This window comes from Ambystoma mexicanum, chromosome 1q (genome assembly GCF_040938575.1).
Source record: "Ambystoma mexicanum isolate Mex_15411 chromosome 1q, UKY_AmexF1_1, whole genome shotgun sequence".
NCBI classification, from domain to species: domain Eukaryota; kingdom Metazoa; phylum Chordata; class Amphibia; order Caudata; family Ambystomatidae; genus Ambystoma; species Ambystoma mexicanum.
Genome location: NC_090922.1, coordinates 412,374,666 through 412,384,637, shown reverse-complemented (window position 1 = coordinate 412,384,637; position 9,972 = coordinate 412,374,666). Strand labels below are relative to the sequence as shown.

Sequence of the window (9,972 nt, the reverse complement as noted above, 5' to 3'; positions counted from 1 at the left end):
GTTAGGGAGGAAATGGCTTTATTTAATTATTTAATTGTTGGGGGAAATGAAAATGTGTAATTAGTTAATTGGTTGTTTAAATATTGCGTTAGTCTGTAAGGCCGTGGAGCCAGGTAAGCGTTTAATTGTAAGCTTTGGCCTGTCACATTAAAGCGACCTTTTCCACTTTTAAATGAGTCTGGGTTTTTGTGCATTAAGCCAAAATGGGTAAAGATTACAAATACACTAATAATAAATAATTTTAAAAAACGCTGGCTAATGAGGCAGAGCACTTACACCAGACAAAGAAGAAGAATGACAATCAGAGGAGCAAATGGAATGATAAAGGTGCAGGTGGTGGTTTATAGTCATTCCATCGACAGCCAAAGCATCTAATGCATTTTTTTTTAGATGGTATGTGAGTGATTCCATCTTTAACGTAATCTAGGTCACAGTCACATATTTACAGGCCAGTTAACGCAGGACCTGCATGATGCATTAACTTGCACAGGATCAGACAGTTAATGGGGAGCGAGGACCCAGCTCGAAGTAATGTCCTTTAAAACAAGAGTTCCTGAAATCTGGACCTCGTATTCGGGTTCTTCTGACACAAATGAGTTGCGTTTACCTTCTTGTGGAGAGCAGAATGGGATGTCCTGAAGGACCCCAGCAACATGGCAGACGGGGTGCCAGCATAGGGCATCTTTCTTGAAACCCTGGTAAGCACATCATTTTAGGACTTGGGTGGTAGAGGCTGTTGTGAGCCGGCTATGGGACCACCGTTGAAAAAAAACACATAATGTACAGTGTGACGTAAAGAAACCTCACTTCTATTGGACAGAAGCCCCAGGATGTGCATCCCCTCCACAATATTTCACAGAGACTTCAGAGAATTGCCTTTGGATAACATTTGCGGCCGAAAGCAATACCAGGTGCGGAGCTGTAACCTCACACAATGTGCATACAAGACATACGCTTTACACAAGAACATGCACAATGACATATTAATTTATTTGAGATTCTCGCAAGCTGCAGCAAGTCCCCAGATAGCAGAGAATGCTCTAGCTATAAACACACGGGTTAAATACTCAGCCTATCCCACTCTTTGCTGCCGTCTCCTGGAGGATAAATGCCTTTGTTTGGGAAGGAAAGCCAAGTCTTCTATGGACAGCAGGATGATAATTAAAACCACAACGTTAAAAAGCACCTAAAAATGGCACTAAAATGGATTACTGTGCAGTTGAATAACATGTACACCAAGTCTCTACTCCTGAGTCTAACACCTGCCCTTGGTCTCTCGCTCTCGCTCTCTCTCTCTCTGCGGAATTAGACCCACCTCCACACGGATCAATCCCACCTATAAGCCACACGTGATGCTCCCTTGCACAAAGGCCCAGTTCGTCACTCTTTTGGCAATTGAACGAAACGTTGCTGGTCTGAATCCAAGAGCACCATTGTCAATACATATGAATAGAAGTCCTTTGATTGTTAGCTAAATATCCTTCAAAGTGTGGTGTTGGTTTGTTTTGGTTAGAACAATTCTAATCAGGCCTTTGGAGAATCCCAGGCAAAGCCCAAGCCTAAGAGACATGGCTCTAGCGGATCCAGGTGGCACAGGGCTCTGCACCTCAGGCGGTCCTATATAGCATAACAAGTGGGGCTATGGATGTGCACAGGGGCATAGGTGAGTAATGCGCCTACATGGGAATCACCACAAACATTTGAAGTCCTTTGATCCGCAGTATAGCTGTCAGCAATTGTTCTCCCCCATCAGTTTGCAAAGAAACATGGACGTCCAGCTTCCTTCGGCGCCAGTGGCATACTGACAGGTCTCCCCCAGCACTGGGTAGGGGGCACAGCTTAGCTGTAGAGACTGCACGTTGAAAGTGGACGTTCTAAAGAGCTTGGCTGAAGAGGGCAGTTCTTCAGACAGACCTTCATGGCTCGGTTGGGTCCTTGCACAAGAAAGGGGCTTCGAGTCATGACACTGGTCCGACACCAGTGGCCTTGTCCTAACATGCAGACAGTCCGTGCTCACTGCCTTGGTGTCATGGTTGGGAGGATTCACTATGACATTGGCACCCGCTGTGTGTGCCAAGGACCAAATCCGGGGCTTTTCTGTGGCATCGCGAACTTGCATCTGACCCACCACAGTGTCTGCTATCATAGAAGCCTTGGGCAAAAGCCCCTCCAAGAAGTCTGCTCTGGATGTCACAGCATTGAGTTTACTGCAAGACACGGACTGGAAATTGCAGGGTGGCGTCAGGCTGCAGTCACTTTTTTCAGACTCTTCTACCTCAGTGAGGTCACAGTGCGGTGAATCCTTCTCTGGCACATTCTTTGGGGAACTTTCCTGTTTCTCAGCCTCTTCCTGGTCAAAGTCTTCAAGGTCGCTTAGTCTCTGATTTTCCACGTTGCAGACATTCGCATCTGCACAAACATAGCAAAAAGAAAACAAAGACATGGAAAGAAAAGAAAGACAGGGAAAGAAAAGAAAGACTGTGAAAGAAGGCCTTCTTATGAGGGCAAAGTCGAGGGGAAACGCAGTTACGTGGCATCTGCATCCTTGTGGGTTTTCGAGGAATTAAAAAAATTATAACTGGAGGCACTCATTTCAACCACATAGTGCGTGGGAAGGGTTTTGACCTCGGGTCGTAAGGCATTGGGGGGCGGCCACTTATCCACAAGAAAACACAAAGTTCTAACCATAAATCTGTAAAATGTTTCATTTTGAAATATTGCTATACAGGACATGTTTTGTTACAGATGTTTAAAGGTCCACACCCTTTAGCCAGCAATGTTAAAGGACAATCTGTTCTGTTGGCTTATTAAAAACAAATGCGTATTTGACAGGCACACTTTTTTCAATAGAGAAAGACACATTGAATTACGTACACATTTCTCTTACGGATATGTCCAATTCATGCGACGTCACTTTCCCTTAGGTACCTCAGAGTCCCCGACGTTTTGTAAGAACTTGAGCACTGCTTCTTATAGCGGTATCAATCTTACTAGATATTATAGGCACACTTTAAAATGTCACCCCGGAATTTGAGGCTCTAACTATCCAATCAGCTGGTGTTTGTGAAATATGTATGGGACACGTCATTTAGGTCAAAGTAACAGCAAACACGGATAACCTTAATTTCTGTTCACAAAGCTTGTTTAATAAAAGCTTGCGTTCACATCAAAAGCAACCGTGAAAAGGAAGCATCGTAAAACGTTTGGAATCAGTGTTGTGCCAGTATGTTTTAGTCAGAGGTCGAAGTCGGCAGGAGCAGTCGGGAGCGGTGCTCCTATACTTTTTATTTTTAAGTTTCACTGTTCCTATACTTTTATTTGAAAAAGAACCCGTTCTGGAATAATTTCCTTTTAAAATAAAAGTGTAGGAAGAAGTTGAAGCTTGCACTTCAGTGCACTGCACTGAACATTCCCATAATTAGCAGGTGTGTTTTGTTTGGGGGGGTTTGGATTGTATGTGGGAGGGGGGCGCAGCAATGGGATTTGTGGGGAGCTGGGCAGACCAGCAAGGAACATAGTTCCACTACTTCTTTTCGTGCACTTCGACCACTGGTTGTAGTGCATTGAGTTGCCTGCTACTAAATATAATTATGCTTCCTACACTCTTACTCGGAATTCACTAGACTGACTCCGGACCCACGCCTCGAAATGACGCATGGACACACTCAAAAAACGCATGAGACTGACACACACATGCGCAAACCCAGCGGCACAAGTGGAACAGGCATGCATTTCTTTCACATACGGACCCTAACAGACAAGAGAAATATACAGAGCCCTAGGCACAGGGCTGGCATTATGCATAGGGCTGGCATTATGCATAGGGCTGGCATTATGCACAGGGCTGGCATTTGCTCTGGCCGTGTCTGGGGCAGGGAACAACATCTTTTGTCACCCCCCAGCCCAGGGAGGGGGCTAGCAGAGGTGCCCTATTTAAGTGACAACTCCCCACTCCCATGCTGGAGTGAGGAGTTCATCACTTCAATAAAGTGCTGATGATACGAAACCAGCATGGGCCACCTTTCAAACCCTGCCCCATGCTGGTTTAGCATCAGCATCCTATTAGAATGAATAGCGCCCTGATCCACGCTGGAGAGCTGGGCGCCAGCACGAGAGCAGGGCACATTTGATTTCAATAGTGCTGCTCCACCCACCACAGCAGCTTGGGGGAGCCCGTGAAATACTTCTCAAAGCTGGCATGGGTGGGGGGCGAGGGGGTGTGTGAGGTCTAAGGTCGCCTGGGTCTAAAGCCAGCCTTGCCTATGCGCCACAGAGCAGACAAACACTCACCTAGAGGCACATGCACATTCAGACACAGCCACACACAAACTTACTGTAATGGTGCATGTATTAGTTACAGACAGGTGAGAGATTAACAGATGGGGTTGCAGCAACAGCAGAATACTACCATGGAGGAGTGTTGGGGCACGTTTCCCCACACACAGCCCTCATGGAAGGACATCTTTGGGCACAATGTCATCCAAACTAGTTCTTCAGAAACAGGGGAGTTGCTAGGTCGGGAAAAGACCCAGGTCTAAACTGATGTCGGAACCGTTGGGACTGGGGGCTAGCTAGTCTTTTGGCTGTAGCTCCTGAGATTCTATCCGGGGCTACAACCAAAAGATCAGGGGCTATAGCCCCCTTAGCCCCCCCCTCTAGCAACGCCCCTGTTCAGAAATACCCGGAGTGAACCTGGGGCCTTGGGTCAGAAGGGTCCTACTGAATTGACAAGATACACTAGGACGAACTTGTGTATGCAAACCCTCGCGAGACTTCTGTGAGTCGGCCTCACCTCTGTCTTTACCTTCCGGGACGTGGTCCTCCCTTTCCCCCCTGTCCTCGCTCCTCTCCTCCCCAGCCTTGTTCTTCGGGGCCCACGTCATCTTGTTCTCCTTCTTGAGGCGCCGCCGGGCGTTGGCAAACCAGGTGGAGACCTGGGTCAGGGTCATTTTGGTGATGATGGCCAGCATGATCTTCTCGCCCTTGGTGGGGTACGGGTTCTTGCGGTGCTCGTACAGCCACGTCTTCAGGGTGCTCGTGGTCTCCCGGGTGGCGTTTTTACGCCTGGCCGAACTGCTAAAATCCACTGCGCCGTATCTAAAAAGGAACAGTGCAAATGCAAGGCGATCATTAAAAGGCATGTGTGTCTGGGACATTACTGGCTACACGCTCCCAGCGACCACCACCACGCATGTTTACAGTGCGATTTAGAATCGAAGTCCTGGAATATTACAATAAATTAATAAAGCACAGCACTGCTAATGCGTGTATAGGTACAGGGTGATATGTAATTAATTCCTGGAATATGCAATGTGGTCATACTACCGAAGATCCCAAAACATAATTTAAGAACGTAGGATTTACTTGTATGAAATACTACAAACATGCATCTCCGTGTGTGCATTCACTGAAGTAATTACAAACATGCAGAAGAAAAATAAACCGTACAATTGGGAGAAATTGGTAAGTGACATCAAAAGAGTATCCTGGGACTGGACCCACGCTGAAAAGTTGTTACTATATGTGCAGTTTCCGGGGTTCTCGCTGGAGGCTGCTGCCCCAACACGCAGGTCAGCAAGATTCTCGGGAAGGGTCAAAGGGCACGGGCGAGCTCACCTGTCATATTGGTAGTGGCCCAGAGTGTGGTCGTACGAGTAGTAGGCAGCAGACTGGCCGATGCCCGTGTGCAGCGCCCCTGTGCCATCCTTCACCTCATACTGTGGGTTCTGCGAGGGAATCGTCGGGCAATTAGATTTCCTTGGCAAATCATGATTTACAAAGACGCAGCGCGCAGAGAACTAGGATGTTGCGAGCACACACTGCGGGCACAGCTGCCCCATTTTCTGTGCGCGAATGTGGCGACACGTTGGTTGTAGTCTGTTTAAAGTGCATATTTGATACGGGAGCATTTTTATTGATACACCGTCAAGCAAATCCCACCTGAGTGCAAGAACCATTTGTTCAAATACCACAAAGATAAGTGACTAAACACATGCAGGACACAAACACATGCCCGACGTCAAACACACCGTGTATTGAAAAGGATGGGCGCATCACGTAGACTTCAAGGTGCTAGACAGCTGGTGGGATCGCGGAGCACAGACACTCACCAGAGAGGTGTAAAGTGTGGAAGCCTCAGCGCCGTATGGCATGTAGTTGGCATAGCCCTGGTTGCTCGTGGCCGTGAAGGGGGCGCTGTACCGGCCCAGGGCGGCGTTGAGTTCGGTCCTGGTGCTGGCCAGCAGCCTGTTCTCATGGGAGGAGCACCAGAGGGTGGCGGCCTGACTGGACCCAGAAGAACCGTCCGGCGTGGACCTCGAGGCCGACTCACAGCAGCTGGCGTTGGGCTTGGTGGACACAAATAACTAGCGAGGAAAGTCACACAAATGGCAATTATGAGATACGTTCAAATGCAAAGGACAGGCGAGAAATGAAAGCATCTCATTGATGTAAGAAGAAAACGTCTTTAAACTTGTCTAGGGAATATTATCGCACGAACTTGCAAAATACACAATGCTTTGGGTAATACGGCGCGAGTATAGCCTCGGCTCCCACCAGCAGTGACACGTCAACACGCACTTAAGTGCTTGGAGTGTGATTGTGTTCAAACTGTGGAGAGGCAGCTTCCTACCCCAACAGTCGCCGCAGACGCACGTGGCGATAGCAAGGACCTAAATTATGTATCAAGGCCGGGTGTGGGTACCAGCTGTCCGGGTTAATTTAATGTAGATTGATGAGATTCTGGGAGCGAGGCGGCGGAGGCACCAGCAAAGGGGGAGAGCCGGAAAAAAAACAGCACCACACAAAGGTGAGTGCAGCTGCAGCCGCCAGAGATGCTTGCCGAACCATCGGGCAATGAAGGGGTTAAATGCCGCTCGTGCCGGTTCAATTGCTGACCCCGCTAATGAGCCCTGCTGCGGGAGCGCTGGGTCCTGGATCGATGGCGAAGGCAGTGGCAAAAGCCACCAGGTGTGGCAACTAGGGAGCGCACGAAGTGGTTCGCCACATCCTGGGTCTCATCACGCAGACATGTGGAAGGAAGGGACTAGGGGGGCGCACTTACCTGGGAAGTGCTGCTGTAGGGGTAGCCAAACTGGGAGAAGGACATCACTGTACCTCGGCGCTCTCTTTTGCCCCCACCATAAGCACAACTTCTGCCAGGTCGTTGGGTCGCTGTGCTGCCGCAGAGGCACCCTCACTCAGGCGCACATCCCCACGCACGGCCCCTTTCGGCGCTCAATAATGGATGAGTGCACTTAGGCAGTGGCGCTGTTAGAAAGAGCCCCCTCCAAGCTCCGTAACGCTGGGAGGCAGGCAGGCAGGTGAGGCTGCGGCCAAGCACGAGCCCGGGCTGGCAGGGCAGGGCGCAGTCGGGTGCTGTGATGTGCCGCTGTGTACTTCTTTTTGCCTTCGCCCGTGGATGAGAATCAAAGTGACGTCACGCTAATCCCGAAACGACAGGGCAGCCAGGATATAATAATGCCTTTGCCAATCATAGCCCGCATCTAATATTCCGAGATGCGCCCGACACTTGTTTCATGTTGTTTTAATGTTGTGCTCTGATGCACGTCAAAGGCAGGGACCTGCGAGGCATTCTGTTGGTCTTTTTTTTATATATAAAATCCTAGCAAATTATATTTGGGGGGGGAAGGAGACACGACTCAATCTATTAAACGCATCAGGCAATCAAAACAAAGTCAGCCTCCCTCAACGGAAGGGGAGGCGGCGACATATTCCATTATGTCCAGGTGTCCAAGCGCGCGCACGTGATAGGGCTGCCAAATGGACGCCGGGTGCCACACTCATCACTTCCCGTCACTGGCACTTCGTAAGACCCGAGTGCTTGTGACAAAATCACAAGATATAGTAACAAAATAAAATATAGCAAATATGCAGTCAATTGATGAGGCATATAGAACTGACAGTCATTTCCCCCCTCTGGGCTCCTCAATACAGACAGTAACACGGTGGCCTAGAGGTAAGGCCGTCAGGGACATCATTTAGGGGTCGCACTTGCGACCCTTGTGCCCCCCCTTGCTACCCTTAGAATAAAATGTAAAAAGAAAACGTTTTTTGTTTTGTTTTTTTACATTTAAGCTCCTGGGCTGTGGCCAATGCCATGTGGCTCTGTTTCTGGAGTGGCTGGCTTCGGTTCTACAAGTGTAACACTTTGAGCAGTGACCCTGAATAAGAAATACTAGGAACAACAAATGTGTCTTTCTGGAATTCTATACAATAATTTCTAGACTCAAAGGTTTATTTCAGGCACACTTCAGGTGGCGAGTTACTGATTTAGTCTGTTCTTAAACACCTCAATTTCACAATGCAGAACACAGCCTCCAGAAAGCATTTAGAGTAGAATAAGCATCCATTTCGGACTATGTATTTTCCTTTTCGCAAGTTGCAGTTAAAGGGTGTTTTTATGGTGATCCATTCTCTTATGAAATGTATACATCACGTTCCAGGGATATTGCAACCATATTTTTCATAGTGTACTTAGAAACAATACTATGTGATGCCACTTCCTGGTTTGTCAATGGGTAAAAGGTTGTGTTCCACTGCTTCCCATGATGACACTTCGGGTTGAGTCAAATGACATCACTTCCTGTGATGGCATCAGAGGTCACGGGTTCTGTGATGTCACTTCTGCTACCATGGCATTTTGGTGAAATGACGTCACTGGAGGCCGTCACTGCTGAGTGTGAGGCAAGCCGTATTTCCTGCTTCTCCACACTGGGCTCATTATGTGAACCTGGACACGTTACTTTATAATTATTTTTTTTTCATAACGCACTGAAGATATTTCTAAGTGTGGACCCAGGATTCGAACATGTGATGCTGTGCGTATCTCCCACTAGCATGATAAAAATATGAGCGCATATCAATCTTAGAAATTACCCCCCCCCCCCATATCTGTATGGAATCTGGGTTGGGCATTTATAGTACTTCGTGTGCGTATGCACACACACATCCCTTCTGTAAAAGCTCTGGGTCATACCGTTGTATTCCATCAGCACAAAGTGGGCCTACTTTACAAAAGCGTTTTTCAATTGGAAAATCCTGTTGAAATACGCTTTGTAAATCGTGTCCAGTATTACAGAGTGACATTTCAACATGTCCCTCAGGGAAAACTGCCCTCACACCAGCCGAAGAAGCACATAAAACTAGCACACACGTGAATCAACGGCCACGATCAGATGTCGTCGTCATTCGGTCTTCCATTAAAATGGCACGGATACAATTACGACGCGTACATGTCTCGAGCGAGCTCGACTTCCGCATAGAATGTGCGCGTGGAGAAGACGCATTCAGTTCTCTGGCGCGCTTCTCCTCGCTCACACGACTTAACCTTTCCTGCGGGAGCCATAGATGGGAAGACCTTAAAGCAAGAGACGAGCTGAGATGAGCCCTCATCAGTCCCAGGAGACCCCTTGTTTTAACCTCGAGCTCTAAAACAGACAACAGGCTAATAACCAAAAACAGAGACATCTGTGTATCATGTGCCTCCCCACACTCTCAACACCCACTCCAACCCCTCCGTGGTCGAGGGGGTCGGTACCTAGTAATTAATGATGATGAGCTATCCATTTTTCTCCATTAGACCCAGAAATGGTCCCTGTAGTGCTGGCTGGGGGCTCTGACAGGTCAATGGATAGGTGATTGATGGCTGCCTGGAGACCAGCCTGCCTATTACCAGCGCTGCGTAACTGCATCAATTAACACGTGGGAATGCCCTTGTTTAAGCAGCAGCTTAATCCCAGCTGCACGAGTGCTTTTGACGTGAGATGCCGCGGACAGGGGAGATGTGGCAATCTTCACTGTAATAGCCCCGCATTCAAGCGTAACAGGGTTGTTTCTTACTGCACAAGCAAAGATTTCTCTTAATTGAACCTGTTTACGGACTGAACTTTCACCATGATCCACACAGTAAGGAGTCGGACGTCTGTCCTTCAGTGACGGGTTTTTAACCAA

General features: G+C 48.2%; 1 protein-coding gene across 2 annotated transcripts; it reads right to left on the bottom strand.

Annotated features, from left to right (window-relative positions):
• Nucleotides 1-969: 969 nt before the first annotated feature.
• On the bottom strand, nt 970-7,581 carry IRX6 (iroquois homeobox 6). 2 transcript variants are annotated; one of them, XM_069639617.1, is made up of 5 exons: nt 7,064-7,581; nt 6,111-6,365; nt 5,617-5,726; nt 4,793-5,097; nt 970-2,409 (listed from the first exon to the last, which is right to left on the bottom strand). In XM_069639617.1, the coding sequence occupies exons 1-5, from the start codon at nt 7,106-7,108 to the stop codon at nt 1,730-1,732; spliced, it is 1,395 nt and encodes a 464-aa protein (XP_069495718.1). In that variant the 5' UTR covers nt 7,109-7,581; the 3' UTR covers nt 970-1,729. The 2 variants fall into 2 exon arrangements, with proteins under 2 accessions (XP_069495718.1, XP_069495724.1); XM_069639623.1 differs by having other exon boundaries at nt 4,805-5,097.
• Nucleotides 7,582-9,972: the final 2,391 nt, after the last annotated feature.

What these genes read in the sequence shown, in the direction of transcription:
- IRX6 (XM_069639617.1), bottom strand. Translation starts at nt 7,108, where the DNA reads ATGTCCTTCTCCCAGTTTGGCTACCCCTACAGCAGCACTTCCCAG. An exon ending in CCTACAGCAGCACTTCCCAG is followed by an intron (nt 6,366 to 7,063) that starts GTAAGTGCGCCC and finishes TTTCCTCGCTAG; the next exon opens with TTATTTGTGTCCACCAAGCC. An exon ending in GGCCACTACCAATATGACAG is followed by an intron (nt 5,098 to 5,616) that starts GTGAGCTCGCCC and finishes GTTCCTTTTTAG; the next exon opens with ATACGGCGCAGTGGATTTTA.